Raw genomic sequence first — 18,710 nt, 5'->3', positions numbered from 1 at the left:
GACACTTGTTAGCTGTGTGACCTTGGCAAGTAATTTAACCTCCACCTCAGTGTTCTCAACTGTAAAATGGGGATAATAATAACACCTACCTCGCAAGGTTGTTATAAAGCTCAAGTAAGGTAATTTTGTAAAGCACTTAGCACAGTGCCTGGCACATAGTTAAGAGGTATATAAATGCTTATTCCCTTCTCCTTTCCTTCCTCAAACCAACTTTGTTGATGAATGAATGAATGAAATGGGAGTGAGCTAGGGTGTTGCAGTATGGTATACACACAGATAAGTATGATATAAGGGCAGAATGTGATAGTACCAAAAGAGAGATTCTGATGAAGTGCTCTAAGCAAATTTGAGGGAGATTGCAATAGGATTCTAGGATACAATAGTAAAAGGATTGTTTGTGAATATTTGGAAAGGGAAGCAGTGATCACTAAGAGTCTTCATCAGGAAAAGGTCATCCTAGAATAACCACACCTCCTGTTTTTGTTTTTGTTTTTGTTTTTTGTTTTTACAGAGATAGTAGAGTGATTGATGAGGGAATTACCTTAGATAGAGTGTATATGAATTTCAATGTTATTTGACAAAATCTCTCATGATGATACTTTTGTGGACCATATGGAGATGGGAAACAGATGATATTCCAATTAGGTGAACTGGAAACTGGGTAAATGACTAGACCAAAAGAAATGGTAATTAATGGATAACAACTCACATTCACATCATGCATTAAGGTTAATAAAGTCCTTTCATAAGCCAGAGGAATGTTTCTATTGGAGTGCCCCAGTAATGTGTCCTGTGCCCTGTGTTAATCAACGTTTTTATCAGTGACTTGGATAAAGGCATAAATGACATCCTTATCCAATTTTCAGAGAACATTAAGCTGGGAAGAGTAGCTAACTCATTGGAAGATGACAGAGTCAGATCCAGAAAGGTTCAATAAGCAAGACCAATGAGCCAAATCTAAGAATAAATGTACTAGTGACAATGCAAAGTCCTACATGTGGGTTAAAAAAATCAACCACCCAAGTACAGGCTGAAACAGATGTGGCTACACAATAATTCCTGAGAGAAAGATCTGAGGGTCCTAGTGTCCTGTATAGTCAACAATGCAACACAGCAGGTAAAATTAGTAATTAAATGCAGTGGGCTGCATTAATAGAGACATAGTATCCCAGATCAGGGAAATGACAAACCCCTTTCCCTCTGCCCTAGTCAGACCCCATCTGGAGCATTTATTGTTTTCCCCTTCTTTACTTTTAATATGGGAATAATTTAACTTACATTATCATTCACTAAGTTGTTGTGAGAGAAGTACTTTGTGAGTCTAAATGCACTAAGGAATTATTACTTCGTTGTTATTAGAATGTAAGCTTCCAAAAAGAGAAACTCTGGCCATAACATCTCAGTCCTCACCATGTCAGTGCCCAACATAAGGCCTTACATGCAATAGGGAATCAGTAAATGTTTGTTGTACGAATATACAATCACACTTCCTCTCCCTATGGTCAGTCAGTCAGTCAATAAGCATTTATTAAGCACCCACTATATGCTGGAAACCAAGCTAAGTGCTGGGGGATATGAAGAGAGGCAAAAGACGGTCCCTGCCTTCTGAGAGCTCACAATCTAATGTGGGAGAAAACATGCAAACAGCAATGTACAAACAAGGTACACTGAGGGCAGACTGGAGGGGATCCGTAGAGGGCAGGCACTAATGCTAAGGGAGGTCAGAAAAGGCTTCTTGCCGAAGGTGGGATGTTATCTGGGTCTTGAAGGAAGCCAGGGAAGCCAGGAGAAAGGAGAGGAGAGGAGCAGGGGTTGAGGAAGCCAGGGCAGGGAATGGGGAGAAAGGTAGGGACCCCTCACTCCAGAAAAGTTCCTTCTCTTTCTGACACTCAGATCCATCAGGCCCCCTCCCTCACCTTCTCCACCTCAACAAGTCTTTTCATCTGCTTGGAACACTCCTAGCTCCTGCAACTGATTCTCCCATGGCTACTTTTCCACTCCCTTCATTAATGCGATGTGGTAGAAAGACCACTGGATCTGAAATCCGAGGAGCTGGGTTTGAATTCTGGCTCTTCTTAATAGCTATGTTTGCTCCAGATTGCTCTAGATCCTTAGTGTTATCTAAGTATGATCCATCCTGGTAACCCTTCTCAGAATGTGCCTCAGTTGGTCAATCTCCCTCCAAAGTGAGGGCTCCCATGTTGAGGTGCAAGGCGCTGAGGACCTGAGATCGGGTGCTGGCCGAAGGAACAGAGAGGAAGGGCTGGAGACAAACGACCTTGTGGAGATGGGATTCTTAAGCATTTGGGGGTCCTAGACCCCTTGGGCAGTCTGGAGAAGCCCACGGGCCCCTTCTCAGAATCACATTTTTAAATCATTGAGGGAAATGCTAAATTTCAGTTGGAAATAACTGTGAAAATTGTGAAAATAAAGATGTAATTTTTCCCATCCATGTTCACAGATCTCACCCTGAAGTCTATCCATGGACCACTCGGGGGTCTGTGGACCCTAAATTATAAACCTATAATATAGAAGCTACTTGGATGGTGGGAGGGGAGTTATAACGTTGAGGAAAAAGGCAGAATTGATTAGGAATCTTCCTCTGACCTCTTAACCCCGTCCCCCAAGTCAAGGCACACCTTTCATCCCCCTATTTCTACTCCCTACCAAGGCTGGCCTGCGCCAACCTGAGTCTGGTGTGGGAGATGGATAACTGGGAAAGCTTGGCCGAGGTGACAATTTGGGGAGGCCCCTTAAAAATCTTTCTGTTTTTCAAGGTTCAGATCTCCCCCTTCTTCTGTGAATGCTTCCCTGATACCATACCCCAGCCCCGCCCAGCTGCAATGTCCCATAGCACAAAGCACCTTTTCAACTCCCATGGCATATGCCAAAAAGGGATGGTCTTGGAAGAGGAAATGACATGAGACCTGCAGGGGAAGGTGCAGGCTGTATGTGGAGGATGACAAGGAGGCCGATTTCATTGGCCCAGGAGGTTTCTCTACCTCTAGTTGGACGGAGAGAAAGAGAATCATTCATTAGATCCATTTTACAGAAGAGAAAAACTGAGGCTCTAGCCGTGTCCCAGTTTAGAGCACCTGGCTCAAGCTTTTTCTAGCGTTAAAAAAAAGTCACTCCAATCCTTCTCTGATGCCTCATCATGGTGTGGAAGTGATCCTGGGTTCTCTGGCTCTGCCAGGGGAGCCCAAGTCTTGTCAGGTCCTCCCAGGCTGGAAAAACTTTCAGCCTCGGGACGATCTAGCCCTCCAGAAGCAGCCTGATCAATTTCTGAGAGGTCCATAAACCAAAGGCTGCTCACCGTGGGACTTAGGCAGCCAGATGACACAGTGGATGGAGCACTGGACGTTGAGTCAGGAAGACCTGAGTTCAAATCTAGCCTCAGACATTTACTAGCTGTGTGGCCTTGCGCAAGTCACTTCACCTCTGTGTGTCTCAGTTTCTTCTTCATCTGTAAAATGGAAGCAACTACCTCTCAAGGATTATGGAAGGATCAACTAAGATATCTATAAAGCACAAACCTTAAAGCGATATATATATATATATAAGCTATTATTATTATTATTAATGATTGATGCTTCCTTGCCCTGTTACTCATGAAGCCCATCTACCAAGGCCCGAGACTGGTGCAGGCAGAGAATACACACAGCAGTAAGCTCCTGACCCTCTGGAAGCAGCCAGGTAGGGGAACCGGCCAGAAAGGGGCAGACAGGAAATCACCATGGAGGGAATTCGAGACCGCTCTGAAGGTCCTGAGGGTCCTTAGGAATCATTTTACTCTCCAACTTCCCTTATCCTTTTTAACTTTACTGATGTCTTTTGGTTTTATATCAGCCATGTCTTCCATCTCCTTTTCCTTTAAAAAAAAAAGTTAAACAGAACCAGCAAATTTATCTGGCACTGTACATGACATGCCACCCCCATAGATCCCCACCTCTCCTTTAAAAAAAAAATAGACAAGGAAACTGAGTCCCAGAGAGGGCAATGACTTGGCCAAGGTCATGGAGTGATTCAGTGACAGAGCTGGTACAAGACCCAGAATCTCAGAGTGAGAAGGGACCTCAGAGGGTGCCTAGTCCAGCCCAGCCCAGCCCCGAGCAGGGGGCCCCTCTCCAGCATCCCCGGCCTTTGCCGTTGAAGCTCCCCACAGCACCTGGCCTCTGCCTGCTGGAGCATCTTAACTGGCTCTGGGGATGGATGGGGGACGTCTGGGGTGTGGAAGCACTCCCCATCCCCCTTCCCAGCATGGTCCACTGATTGGCCAGCAGGCTTTTAGCTCCTGGGACGGAGCTAGGGATCAGATACCCCGGATCTTAACCTTGGGTCTCTTACTCCCCAACTGTATAACCCGGAAGGCAAGGGCTTGGTAAAGGCAAAAGAGCTATGGAAACTATATATGTGCATGTATACGTGCATAAATGTATCTTATGTGTGTATATGTACATATATGTATACATATGTGTAGGTACATATGCATGCGTGTGTGCATATAAATACAGGGTGTCCCAAAAGTCTTAGAGCAGTTTTAAGCTTTAAGAACTTAAGCTGTTTAATAGCTTTTAAACTGTATTAAAACTTTTGGAATATTCTGTGTGTATATATAAACGTAAGTATGTAATTATATATATATATGTAAGTGGGAGATACATGTGTATACATGTGTGTGCATATATACACGGTGAGTGTGTGTGTCTGTGAAGAGACACACCTATAAGCAGGATGGCCTGTGGTGACGTCTTGCCCCTCTCCTCTTTCCCCAGCCCCCTGCCAACGGAGGAAGTGGTGGATGCTGGGCACACAGCTGGGTTCCCTGTCACTGTCGTCTCTGTGTGAAGTATCTTCCATTGAGGTAAGGTCAGGCAGCAGGGGTAGAGGTAGGCTATGGGGAAGGGGAGGCCAGGGCAGGCTATACCTCTCCAGGGAGAGGGGTAGGAATCAGGATACAAGAAAACAGCAAATATTTTTAGGTCTTATTTCAATTCAACAAACATTGAGGGCCTGATGTACCAGGAAGAGGGAACTAAGTCCAAGGAATGGGCCAGAAGGGGTGATTGGCCAAGAGGGGCAGAGACTGGCCAGACAGAGGGACAGTCAAGGGGGAAGAGGGACAGACTAGGACAGGAGGGACTGCCCAGGAGGGACAGAGATTGCTCAGGAGCAGGGAATGGTCAGGAGGGAAGGGGACAGTCAAGAAAAACAGATGTCAGCCAGGGGGAGGGATAGATAGGAGAAGAGAGACTGGCCAGGATGAGGGACAAAGACCAGCCAAGGGGAGAGGAGGGACTGGGAAGGAGGGACAGAGATTGGCCTGGAGGAGAATCATCTTGAAGGAAGGTCAGCCGGGAGGGACAGAGACAGGCCAGGAGATTCGGGCTAGTGGGGAGGACCGCCCAAGAGAAGAGACCAGCCAGGGAAAGGGACAGAGATACTAGCCAGGAGGGATGGGTCAGAAGAGGTGACTGGCCAGGAGGAAGAATTAACCAGAAACAGGAAGGAGCATCGAGTCAAGAGCTGAGACTGGGTAGGAAGGACAGAGAACAGTCAGGTAGGGGAACCAGCCAGAAAGGGAGGGAGACTGGGAATCGACAAGGAGGGAATATTGATTAGGAATGATCAGCTATGATCTTGGGGCAGCGAGGTGTCACAGTGGGTAAAGCACCAGCCGTGGATTCAGGAGGACCTGAGTTCAAATCCAGCCTCAGACACTTACTAGCTGTGTGACCCTGGGCAAGTCACTTAATCCTGACTGTCTCCAAAAAAAAAGCATTGTCTAAGAGGGACCAGGTATAAGAAGGGACTGGCCAAGGTGGGGGATGAATAAAGACTAATTCGTTCCCTTCCCTCAACTGCCAAGATGGAGGAAGGGACAGAATTAGCCTCCTCCAAAACAGTCATACTAAAAGCTCACATTTATGAGAGGTAGTGTGGTGCATTGGGAAGAACCCTGGACCTGGAGTGAGAAGACCTGAGTTTGAATCCTTCCTTTGCCACTTATTAGCCAAGGTATAGTTAGCAAGGCACTTCCCCTCCTTTGTCTTTGGTGTCTCCATCTGTAAAATGAGAACTGAGTGACCTGTAAGCCTCTCCTTGTTCTAACTTGGGGTTCTCGACCTTTTTTTGTGTCATGGACCCCTTTGGCAATCTAGTGAAACCTATGAATCCCTTCTCAGAATAGTGTTTTTAAATGTATGAAAAAAATAAATAGCACTACAAAGGAAGCCAAATCTATGGAAATACGATGATCTAAATACTTTTTTTTTTTTATTGCTTTTTGGTGAGGCAGTCAGGGTTAAGTGACTTGCCCAGGGTCACACAGCTAGTAAGTGTCATATGTCTGAGACTGGATTTGAACTCAGGTCCTCCTGACTCCAAGGCCAGAGCTCTACCCACTGCACCACCTAGCTGCCCCCAAATACTTTTTTTTTAAAGTTCACAAACCCCTGGTGAAAGACCCTTGTTCTAGGTCCTTCAGCTAGCTTAGTTTTCACAACAGCCCTGTGAAGGAGGCCAGGGAGGGATTATTCTCTCCATTTTATAACTGAGGAGATTGAGTCCCACTGAGAAAGTGTGACTTGCCAAAGGTCACACAAACAGTAAATAGCAGAGCTAGTTCTCAAATTGTCTCCAGGCTTTGAGAGAGAAAAATCAATATTTGGTTAATTTGGGTTTTTGTTGTTGTTGTTGTTTTGTTTTGCCTTGTTTTTGTTTTGTCAGGCAATGGGGTTAAGTGACTTGCCCAGGGTCACACAGCTTAGTGCACATTATGTGTCTGAGGCTGGATTTGAACTAGGGTCCTCCTGACTCCAGGGCCAGTGCTCTATCCACTGTGCCCCCTAGCTGCCCCAAAAACCAAGATTTGCGATTGGCATCACCTAACATCGGAGCACACAGGAGTCCGATCCCTTCATTCTGTAGAGGGGAGATTTCTGAAGCCCAGAGTGGAAGGTCCCAGCCCACAGTCACACAGTGAGTGAGTGGCAAATCTAGGATTCAAAATCAAACAGCAAGAGTACCCCAAAATTTAAACAAAAATTTAAATTAGGGCAGAGAACCAAACCTTTGTCTGAATGTTAGGAATTTTCCTAACTAGGGGCTCAGAGTTACTGTGATTGTATTAATAACTTTTTGTCTGATAGAAAATTCATAGAATAGAGAAGGGGATCATGGTGGGCCTGAGGGCTTTTATGTTCCCCCTACGCTAAAAAGCAAGCTAACTGTCATAATCATGTCTGGCTGGTTAAATCTCCAGGGAGAGCAAGAAAGGTAAGGGTAGACCCAGGAGAAAAGAATCTGAATTAAAATCTGTACTCAAAAATTTACTGTTATTTAACCTCTGTTTGCCTCAGTTTCTTCAACTGTAAAAAGGAGATAATAATGGCACCTACCTCCCAGAGTTGTTGTGAAGATCAAATGAGATAATATTTGAAAAGCCCTTACCACAGTGCGTGGCACATGGTATTCATCAAATAAATGTTCGTTTGTTTGTTTTGTTTGTTAGGGCTTCATAAACTTTTTCCACTCTCAACCCCTTCAGAACTTCATAAACTGTGGGTCGCAACCCCACATGGGGTCTACCCACCCTCCAGGGAGGAGATAAGAAAGGTCTGTGGGAAGCATTCAGCTCTGCTTGCCCCCAATTCCACAATCCACAGCGACCCCAGTAATCCAGAAGACTGTTGTTTCCTGGAAAGGCAGCCCACCAAGCTGAGTGGAGACAGAAGGAAGCCAGACCAGGATTCAACATATTTCACCTATCATATCTAACCGGGCTCATGCAGATGTGGACAATTAAGAGGTGGCTGTATGTCTGTTCCCATCTCTTCCAGTCATTTCATATTACCAACAGCTGCTGATGATACCGCGGGCAGGCACACACACACACACACACACACACACACACACACACACACACAGAACTCCTTACAACTTCCCTATCCATTGTCTCACACCTGAGAGGGAGGCACAGTAACCTAGGTGTTATTATGGGAGATAGTGATTGTCGCGAATACTAAACAATACTCATTTGTAGTGATTCGCCACCTCTCGATGGTCATGATTTACCATTGATAAAACTCTTTTTCCCACAACAACCTCATGAGATAGAGAGTGCAAAGATTATAATTATCCCCCTTGACATAAGAGGAAACTGAGAAAGCAGAACCAGGACTGCTATATAAGACTCCTAGCCCAAGGCTCCTACCACTAAACTGTGCTACCTCTGTGATGCTGGGAAAATCAAGAATGAGGTGGAGTAGAAGCTTCTTGAGGGCAGGGGTGGCTTTTAAAATTTTTTTCAGTTTAATTCAAATCAACAGATATTTATTGTTGTTGTTGTTCAGTCGCGTCTGATTCTTCATGACCCCATTTGGGTGGTTTACCATTTCCTTCTCCAGTTCATTTTACAGATGAGGAAACTGAGGTAAACAGAGTTAAGTGACTTGCCCAAAATATATACAAAGAACCTATAAAGAAATTTGGGGAGGGGCCACTAGGTGGCGCAGTGGATGGAGCACCGGCCCTGAAGTCAGGAGGACCTGAGTTCAAATCCGGCCTCAGACCAGACACTTGACACTTACTAGCTGTGTGACCCTGGGCAAGTCACTTAACCCCAATTGCCTTAAAAAAAAAAAAGAAAGAAAGAAAGAAAGAAAGAAAGAAATTTGGGGTGGGGGTTGGGGTAGAATGGGATCAAGAAAAGACCTGGTGGCCTGAGCTGGGGCTTGGTTTTGAATGGAACTGGGGGTTCAGCAAGATGGAAGTGAGAAGCCAGAGTGCTCCAAGTATGAGAATCAGCCTGCACCAAGGCGTGAGAAATGGAATGTTGTATTTTGGAAACAGCAGATAGGCCGGGTTGGCCGCCATGATGGAGCATGAGTGAGGAAGAGTAATGGAAAATAAGTCTAGAAAGACAGTTTGGCGCCAAATTGCGAATGGTTTTACATACCAGACTAAGGCGCTTGTACGCATTCCTAGAAGCCATAGGGAGCCACCAAAGTCACCTCATCAGGGAAATGACACAGTCAAGAGTTTGTCTTTATGTCCTTTGTACCTAGAACGGTGCTTTGCACACAGTAGATGTTTAATAAATGTAGAATTTAATTTAAGGTACACATTGAGATTAGGATCACAGAATGCCAGAGCTGAAAGGGACCTAAGTGGCCACGGAGTTCAGCTGCCTCATTTTACAGATGGGAAAAGACTTGCTCAAGGTCGAATGATGAATGTGCCAATGGCAGAGCTGGCCCTAAAACCCAGGTCTGCTGCTTTCTGGTTCGGGGCTCTTTGTCTTGAGCCACACTGCTCTCCCCAGGTCACGAAAATGCACAAATAGGCTTCCTGGCACTTACGTGACTCAGAGGGCCCGGGAGAAGGAGCAGAATCCACCTCTTTCAACACCCTTGCCCTGGCCCTTCCAGGCCTGGGATTGGTGGCTATTTCCCAGAGATTCAGAGCTCCAAGGAAACACCGAGGGCCCACTGCCTTCATTCTCCTGAGGCCCAGAAGGGTGGGGAGGAGGGAAGCTTTCTCCCAGCATCTCCTTGGCCCCAGGCGTTTGAGAGCCAGCAGAAGCTAGAACAGCCAAGGGGTCTGAAGGAGAAGGGGCTGGTCAGAAGGCCTCAGTCAGAGTCGGAGGCACCATCTCAATTCGGCCAGGAGGAAGTGGGGAGGGAGGCACCGGGAGCAGGGGGGGTGGGGAGGGAGAGACAGCCACACAGGAAATGCCCAGTGACTCCCTGGGGCGCTCAGCTTCCCTTCCGAGCCGGGCTTGGTCAGTGGGGCAGACACCAGTGGTGGAGAGAGCCAGCCCCTCCTCTCCCCAGCACAGCCCCCAGCCCAAGTCAGGGCAGGTTGGTTCTTGGGGGACACAGAAGAAGTCCTGGGGGGGGCCCCCAAAGTGCCTGGGCAGGCGGGGACAGGAAGCCAAAACGCGTAAGTCAGAGACTTAGAGGATTTATCACTGGAAGGAAGGGACTTTATGGGTGTTCCGGGCCAACCCTTCCATTTTATAATGGAAACGCTGAGGACCGAGGCAATTCAAGTGACTTGACTCAAGTCGTCGGCTAGTTTGTAGCAAAGCAGAGATTCAAATATCAGAGACAGACAGACCTTAGAGAGACCCTCTACAACGCTCCTCATTTTATACATGAGGAGACCGAGGCTGAGAGGGGCTAAGTAATCCCTAAGGTCACACAGGAAGTCAGGGAAGGCCCTAGGACTTAACGAAAACTTGTCTCCTGGCTGAGGCTCTGTCCGTCTTATCATACTATCTCTCCTTAGAGTTGTGTCCCTGGTCCTCCTATGATAGAGGGAGTGTGGCTGGGCCCTGGGGAGCGTGAGTGGGGTGTCCTTGGGTGGGGCAAGGGAGGAAGAACAGGGCACATCTGCCAGGCCCTCTGTCCCACTCTGTTCTGTTTCTGTCCCTCAGGTGTGCTGGCCATGGGCAACCTCATCAAGGTACTGGGCAAAGATTTCGAAAACTGTCCCCATTTTTTCCTGGATTTTGAAAGTAAGTTTGAGAGGTCCTCAGAGGCAGGAGGGAGGAGATGCTCTCCTGGCCAAGGGAGAAATTCCAGCCGAAGGGCAGGGCCTGAGGCCCTGCTGGTGCCTGCCTTTGCTAGAATCAGCTTGGGCCAGGCTGGTCCCTATTTCTGAGGACTTTGTAGAGTTGTTGGGAGGTTAAGGCAGCCTACAACCTTCAAAGCACTCTGAAAATGCCAGCTACAATTATTATTAACTCATGACCTCCCGAGGAAGTCTTGGAGACAGCCCCGACAGGTCCTGGGACCCTCCATCTGCAACTGAGGCCATCTAGCCTCAATCCTCTCCCATTTCACATAGGGGGAAACATCCTATAACTAGTAAGTTGTGGGGCTAGGATGCAAACCCAGGCCCTTTTGACTCCAAATACAGTGGCCTTTCCACTGTACCATTCTGCCCTGATTGTCAGGAAGTTTGTCCTAATATCTTAGGTAAGTTTCTTTTTTTACCTGTTTTTGTTGTTCAATTGTTAAGTAGTGTCTGATTCTTCCTTACCCCCTGGTCTTGACTGTCCGTGGAGCTTTCTTGGCAAGGATGCTGAAGAGGTTTGCCTTTTCCTTCTCCAGTGGATTAAGGCAAGCAGAGGTTAAGTGACTTGCCCAGGGTCACACAGTTAGTAAGTGCCTGAGGCTGGATTTGAACTCAGGTCATCCTGACTCTAGGCCTAGCACTCTGTGGGCTATGGTGCCACCTAGCCGCCTGCAATCTCTTTTCTCTATCGCAGCTAAAATGCTGCCTGTCTTACTTTGAACAAGGTTGCTGAGGGGTTTGGGGGGGATAGGGGCTTGGATCTCAACACCTCAGAACCTCAGCCCATCAGGGTCTTTATAACCTGGCGTGGCAAGAGATGGGGGACTCCGGGTGTTTGATGACGAAAGAGCCCAAGGAACACAGTCCATCCTCTCACCGTGTCCATCACCCACTCCCAGGCTTGTAGCGATGACAGAAGGCCCTTCTTTCTCCTCTCTCCTATTCTCTCTCCTCCCCAAATCAGAGGCTCCTCAGAGCCCCTGAGATCCACAGTCTCATGGAGGGAAAAGTCAGGAAGGGGCCTAAAGTGGGCGGGAGAGAAAGAAGGGGAAGCAAAGGGGACGCAGAGGAAGAAACAGGGAACTGGAAACAAAGAAAGCGGCTGACATCATCACTGAGCCCCACAGAGAGGTTCCAAACACTGCGTCAGTGTTCCAGGAAGGCCTGGAGTGTTCAACTTGGTAGTTCATAGCGTCATCGATTTAGAGACAGAAAGAGGAGACGCGAGGCATCACCTAGACCCAATCCCTTGTTTTACAGAGAAGGAAACTGAGGCCCAGGGAGGGGAAAGGATTTACCCAAGGTTGTTGGCCAGAGAGTCTCAGGGCCAGGACTAGAACCTGAATCTTCTTTGCCCAAGACTCTCCCCATGACCTCCTTTGAGATACGTATGCCCGGCGGCGGCAAATCTTCATCCTTGAAGGGTGGATCTGACATTTGAAAGGATCTCAAAGCCATCCTAAGCATGTTATTTTATGCATTTAAAAAAATGATTCTGAGATTGGGTCCAGCAGACACACAAAAAAGGTTAAGAATTCCTGCATTGTTCAGCCCTCTCACAAGGTCCCAGGTTTGTTAAAAGGCTGTGCTTTGCTACCAGCCACAGCTCTGGTTTTGCTGAATGAAGGGAAACTCTCTCGGGGACTGAGTGCATCAGGGTTGGACAGCATCCTAGTGCTGGAAAAGGCCATGTAGTCTGACCCCAGTGTTGGCCAGAGCAGGAAGCAGAAGACCAGAGGGCAAGGAATTTGCCGAGACGTCACTCTGATTGAAGAGCAGCGCGAGAATGGAAACCAAGTCTTCCCAGAATGGCAGAGGGGGAAGGCGCCTTAACCAAGGTCCCGCTAATCCATACCCCTCATATACAGAGCGGATCGAGAACCAGAGAGAGGCAGGGATCCACCTGCCCAGGGACCTCCCCAGAGTCAGTGGCAGAGCTGGGGCTAGACCCCAGGCACCCCGACTCCTGCCTAACACTCCTTCTCTTCCCCCACCCCAAGTGCCTCCCTTGCACAGCTTTCCCCATCAGCTTAGCCTCTGTGGGAAGAGGTCACAGCATCCAAGTCCAGCCTTCAGATCTGGCCCCTCCAGCCTCCTAGGGCCCCACCCAGAAATCACCCCAGGCCCAAGGGTCGGGGTGTGGGTGGGGTGCCACGGAGAAAGGATCCTGGGTTGGCTTTCTGCTCCCACTAAGGCCACAGGGCTATCCTCTGACTCAGGCACATTACTGTCTAGAGTGACATGTCCCCCAGCCTCTGAATAAAAACAATCACAGCATACATTTCTATGGCCCTTTTAAGATTTACAAAGCTCTTTCCCCCTTAACAGCAACATAAGGTAGATAAGACAAGTGTTATTAGCCCCATTTTACAGATGAGAAAACTAAGACAGAAGGGAAAGAACTTCCTTAAATTCACACAGATTTCTTTCTCAGGAGCTAGAAAAGAAGCAGGTCATTAACAAAAATAACAAGTCCCATTTCTTTAGCCCTTTGAAAGATTTACAGAAGCACCTTGCTCACAATAGCCCTGTGAGACAGAAAATGCAGTGGGGTTTGTCCCCGTTTTACAGGGTCAGAAACTGAGATCCAGTAAGGGGCGAGTCAATGCCAAGGTCAGGACTCAGGCCTCCCTCTAGCTTCCATCTCAAGGCCTCAGAGCAGAGCCATCCCATTTCCACCGATCTTGGTAAGGGTAGGGGTAGGGGTCCAGGGGGAGAAGGGGAGGAGGGAAGGAGGGCAGGAGGGCTGTCCCCCCCTTCTCTGTCAGCTCTGGCTTTTCATGGTTCCCATCTGCCAATGCTCACTGCTATCCTGGGGATAGGAAGAGACCGCAGCGCATCAGCCGCCAGACAGATGAACGGGCAGATGGATGGACGGACAGACTTTGCCGCCTCAGGCCTCCTGAGTGTCATCAATGCCCCAGATCCATCCGCTTCAATGCCACTTTCCCAATAGGCTTCTCAGGGCCGCAGGACCATGCTATCAGCTGGATATTTAGGATGGTTATTCCTCTTTACCATTTCCGAATTTCAAACCCCCTATTTCATGGTGATGGTTTTAAAAGTCTCCCAACAACCTAGTGAGTGGGGAGGGACTATTATATCATTTTACAGATAAAGAAACTGAGGCCCAGAAAGGGGAAATGACTGGGTCACTGTGGTCCTGTGGAATGTGGCAAGGACTCCCCAATGCCCAAGCAGGGGCTCTTTCCCCTTCCTGACTCTAGCCAAGGCTCTGGCCCCGGGCTAATCTCTAGCCAGTAGGAGCCTTATCAGAACTGGGCCTAGAACCCAGGCCTTGAGACCTCCAGGGCAGCATACTTTCTGCTGCCTGGCACTATTACTGAGGAAAAGTGGCCAAGGAGGATGCTATCCTTCAGGACGGAACGCTGAGTTCCTGTGGAGAAGTCCTGAACCCCTTCATTCCTTACTCCTCCACTTAATTCTCCACGGAGGAGCCATTTCCTCTTGCCTGGAGTCCCATTCCAGAGAAGCAGAGCCAGCGCTGGGCAGGAGGTGAGGTTTAGGGGCAATGCAGGAATTGGGGCTGAGGAGGTAGGGTGAGGGGGGTTGAAAGCAAGGGGTTTGTGGTGCTCTGGAGGGAGAGAGACAGGGTTCCGGCTCCCACCGGAGGGGGAGGCGGGAGGGGGGGAGGTATGTTCCCCAGCTCCCTGAGTTCCTTCCGCTTGAATCTGTTCCGTTGCATTTATTTTTCAAGGTTTCCTTTCCCATTTTCAGACCGCAGGTTGTGGAGACGCTCCAAGCAATGACAGGGAAGGGAAGGGATGGAGAGAGTGCCTGGCCAGAGGAGGGGACCTTTGTAGAAATAGCTCACTTACTTTCAGGCAGGAAGCCTTGGGAAAGGCACTGCCCAGATTCTCAGAGGATGAGAGTGGGCTCAGCTCTGGACAGGGTGTGAACCACCAAGCTACCACAGCTGCTCTTCCCAACCTTGGCAACCATCTAAAGTCCAGACTTGGGGGTGAGAGAAGAAAGGGAGTCCAGGAGACCTTGCTGCTGTCCACCACTAACTCTTGAAAAAAAAACCTGATAGCTGTGTGACCCTGGGCAAGTCACTTAACCCCAATTGCCTAAAAACAAACAAACAAAAAAAAACCTGACACTAGTGACTGACCAGCCTGGCTTCCTGGACCCACAGGGCCAGAAACTGAAGCCACTCTTTCTGGGTGGTCCTCACAGATGCGCAGCCCACAGAAGCGGAGACAGCTGTGTGGAACCAGGTCAGCGCCGTCCTGGAGGAAGCCCAGGGCATCTTGGCAGAACTGCAGTCCTATACCGGAGCTGGCCAGGAGATTCGGGAGGTATGGATCTTAGGGCTCCCTCCAGCCTGCCCTGGGTCTGAGGTCTCCTGTCTGCAGAGGCCCAAGGCAAAGTCTGGCAGAGGAAAATGGCTTTATCTTTGAGGATGTGCCTGGTGGCTGATGAAGAGGCACGTCAGCTTCCTCACAGAGTGGAAGGGTAGTGATTGGGGAGGCAGAATCCTGGATTTGGACGGGTCTGGAGCTCCTCACTTTCTATCCGCAGGCCATCCAAAACCCAACTGACCTTCCACTTCAGGAGAAGGCATGGAATGCAGTGTGCCCACTTGTGGTCAAGCTCAAACGCTTCTATGAATTCTCCCTTCGGTTGGGTAAGGATCCAAGCAGCCCAGGAGGCTGTCAGACTCAAGACCCTGTACCACTGTCCAAGCCACCCCCGTCCTGGCTTCCAGGCCCTGCCAAACTCATGGCGCTCATTTCCATCCTTCACACATAGATGTGCTGAATTACGTTTGGCACCTACCTGTACGTGAGCTCCTACTGTGTGCAGTGCTGTGAGTTGGGGAGGAGGTGGGAAACAAAACCAGGGCTGGGGGTCCAGGAAGGACACAATCACACCAGGAGACTGAACGTTCCTGGAGAATTCCTGAAGGTTTCTGGAGAATGTGGCAGTTGATATGGGCGTCAGTGGATAGAGAATTCTTATCAGCATAGATGGGGTGTAGGGAAAGGTCATTCCTGGTTTAATCATAATTAGCATTTATATGGTACTTTAAGGTTTGCAAAGTGCTTTAGAAATATTATCTCATTTGATTCTCACTATAACCCTAAGTGGTAGATGCTGTTACTATTCCCCATTTTATAGTTGAAGAAATTGAGGCAAACAGAGGTTAAATGACTTGACCAGGATTACACAGCTAGTGAGTGTCTAAGGCAGGATTGAACTCAGTTCTTCTTGACTCCAGGTCCAGGGCTCTACCCACTGCACCACCTGGTTACCTCTGTTTGAAGAAAAGGATGAGCGAAGGTATATGGGCAGAAAAGCCTGAGGTGTGTTTTAGGCACCAATGTGCTGTTCAGTCTGGTTTTCCTTTGATGGAAACCTGTTTTTTCTCTAAGACTCTCACATTCCACCCATAAGAGACCACTCCTCCTACCATTACTCCCCCCATCCCACTCAAGCCAGGAGGAGACGCACACTCTCTTGCTTCCTACAGCCAAATGGACAGGCCATTTGTCCACTTCCATCCCTCCATCTTTCTCCCTTCAAAGCCCATGCTGCCATATTCTAGCACTTCATTCTGGTTGCTATTATTTACCAAATCCCAGTTCAACTTTCTCAATGACTCTCCGCCCTCTCCCCTGCCATCCTAACTTGGGACTTCAAGATTTGTTTGGACAATCCCCGGAACAACTTGAAATCCTAATTCCCCAATCTTTTTATCTTCCTTCTCTGCCCCATTTCAGTTATATTTCATCAATATGTCTGCCCGCTATCAGAATTGGGCCACCTCCAAGACGGAGGACCTGGAAATTCCACTCTGACCACAGCCTCCTTTTCTTCTACCTGTCTCACTCCCTGTATTACTCTTTGCCCTTGCCCACCTTGCTTTGATTGATCCTTCATGCTCCCATGCCTGCCTGGGCTCCATCAGCTTCCACACTTACCTCAACTTTTCTGACTTCATTTTCTCTTTGTTTCTTCAGGACCAAGAAGCTTTTTCTGTTTCACCTTTGGTAACAATATACCCTCTCCAACCTCACAAACACTCCATTTGCACTTCTCTGATGCACTTATCACATATTTTTTTCTTTTCTTTTTAAAAAAATTATAAAAAACATTATTTTTAAATTTTGAGTTCCAAATTGTCTCCCACCCTCCCACTCCCACTAAGAAGGCAAGCTATATGATATCAATTATACAGCTGAAACCATGCAAAACATTTCCATGTTAGCCATATTGCCCCTCAAAAAAAAAGCAATAAAAATAAGCTGAAAAAGTTATACTTCAATTTTCACTCAGTTCAGCAGTTCTCTCATTTTTCATCATGAATCTTTTGGAATTGTCTCAGATCACTGTATTGATCAGAGTAGCGAAGTCTTTCACAGTTGATCAGCCTTATAACATTGTTGTTAACTATATACAATGATCTCCTGGTTCTTCTCAATTCATGTTGCATCAGTTCATATAAGCCTTGCCATGCTTTTCTGAAACCATCTTGCTCAGTATTTCTTATAGTATTCCATCACAATCATATACCGCATCTTGTTCAACCATTCCCCAATTGATAGGGATCTCCTCCATTTCTAATTCTTTGCCACCACAAAAAGAACTACTATAAATATCATATGTTTTCGTATGACTATAGATAGCTTTGATTTCTTCTGAAAACTTCCTCTTCATATCCTTTGACCATGTATCAATTGGGGAATGGATCTTATTTTTATAAATTTGACTCAATTCTATACTCAGTATATATTTAAGAAATGAGGTCTTTATCAGAGAAATTTGCTATAAATTTTTTATATTATTTCATTGTCTATGGTACCTTTTAGGAAAATATAGTTTCCCTGATTATCCCTCTTAATTATGCCTATTTTTGCTTTTGCTTTGTCTGAGATCATGATTGCTACCCCTGCTTTTTTTTTTTAAGTTCACGTAATGTTGCATATTATCATTTTCTATGTATATCATGGGCAACTAGGTGGCTCAGTGGATAGAGCTCCAGGCCTGGAGTCAGGAAGACCTGAATCCAAATCTGGCCTCCGACACTTGCTAGCTGGGTGACTCTGGCTAAGTCATTTCATCTCTTTCAGTCTCAGTTTCCTCATCTGTAAAACAGGGCTAATAATAGCATCTATTTTTTTTTCCAGAGTTGTTGTGAGGATTCAATGAGATAACATGTAAAGTGTTTTGCAAACCTTAAACACTATATAAATGCTATCTATTGTATTTAAAAGGAACCACAGTGCTCAGAGTGAAAGTCTGCGGTCCTCGGCCCAGCGTTCTGCCCATCCTAGTTAAGGTGGATGGTCCCAATGGCTTCCTGCTCAGAGGGGCTGGCTGGCCTCAGGACCTCCAGGAACCCTCCCTGTTGGAGGATTCCACGATGCTGGGGACTTTGGGCGGAGGGAGCAAAGAGGCCCTGGGGCTGGCAGGGCCTGCCACAGGCACGTTCCCCTTTCTCCCTATGCTCCCCTTGCCCAGAGAATGCCCTGAGGAGCCTCCTGGAAGCCCTCACCAGCCCCCCTTATGCCCCGACGCAGCACCTAGAGAGAGAGCAGGCCCTTGCCAAGCAGTTTGCTGAAATCCTGCACTTCACGCTCAGCTTTGATGAGCTCAAGGTAACCTCGGGGACCCTGGGCAGCGGGAAGAAAATGAAGAGGGGAAAGGGCAGAGTTTTCTAGAGTGTTTGCTTCCTGCCCTGAAATAACCCATTCCTGAACCTACTTCTCAGCCCTTGCGGGGGATACAGAGTCCTTACAACACCCTGGACTGAAGGTTCATCAGCATGGTGGCAGGAGCCCTGGCCTCAGAGCCAAAAGACTGGGTTCTAGCCCAGCCTCCCCTATTAATTAGGTGTGAAGAGGCTGACCTAGAATTACTAGATGATTTTAAAGCTCTTCTAACCCTAACTTTCTATATTCTGATGTTCTATCTTAGGTCCTCTCTAGCTGTGATGTTTGGTGACCCAAGGTCCTCTCCAGCTCTGACATTATGTGCTCTAAGACCCCTCCTGTCCCTGATACTATATGTTCTAAGACCCCTCCCAGCTCTGAGATTCTGTGTGCTAAGGGCCCTCCCTGCTCTGACATTCTGGGTTCCAAGGCCCCTCCCAGCTCTGA

General features: G+C 47.7%; 1 protein-coding gene across 3 annotated transcripts in view; it reads left to right on the top strand.

The window, feature by feature from the left end:
* The first annotated feature begins 9,781 nt into the window (after positions 1–9,781).
* LOC114044717 (protein FAM49A-like) overlaps positions 9,782–18,710 on the top strand; it is a 14,586-nt gene continuing 5,657 nt past the window's right edge. The window contains exons 1-5 of one of the 3 annotated variants that reach the window (XM_027864343.1): positions 9,782–9,863; positions 10,442–10,522; positions 14,785–14,906; positions 15,130–15,235; positions 18,073–18,209. In XM_027864343.1, coding sequence (XP_027720144.1) covers positions 10,453–10,522; positions 14,785–14,906; positions 15,130–15,235; positions 18,073–18,209 — 435 coding nt within the window. In that variant the 5' untranslated portion in view covers positions 9,782–9,863; positions 10,442–10,452. Of the gene's footprint in view, positions 9,946–10,438; positions 10,523–13,155; positions 13,272–14,784; positions 14,907–15,129; positions 15,236–18,072; positions 18,210–18,710 lie in introns of those variants that run through there. The other 2 variants (XM_027864342.1, XM_027864341.1) reach the window with 2 other exon arrangements.

Source organism: Vombatus ursinus, unplaced genomic scaffold (assembly GCF_900497805.2).
Source record: "Vombatus ursinus unplaced genomic scaffold, bare-nosed wombat genome assembly UNPS02014775.1, whole genome shotgun sequence".
Taxonomy (NCBI): domain Eukaryota; kingdom Metazoa; phylum Chordata; class Mammalia; order Diprotodontia; family Vombatidae; genus Vombatus; species Vombatus ursinus.
This window is presented reverse-complemented; position numbering and strand designations above follow the sequence as displayed.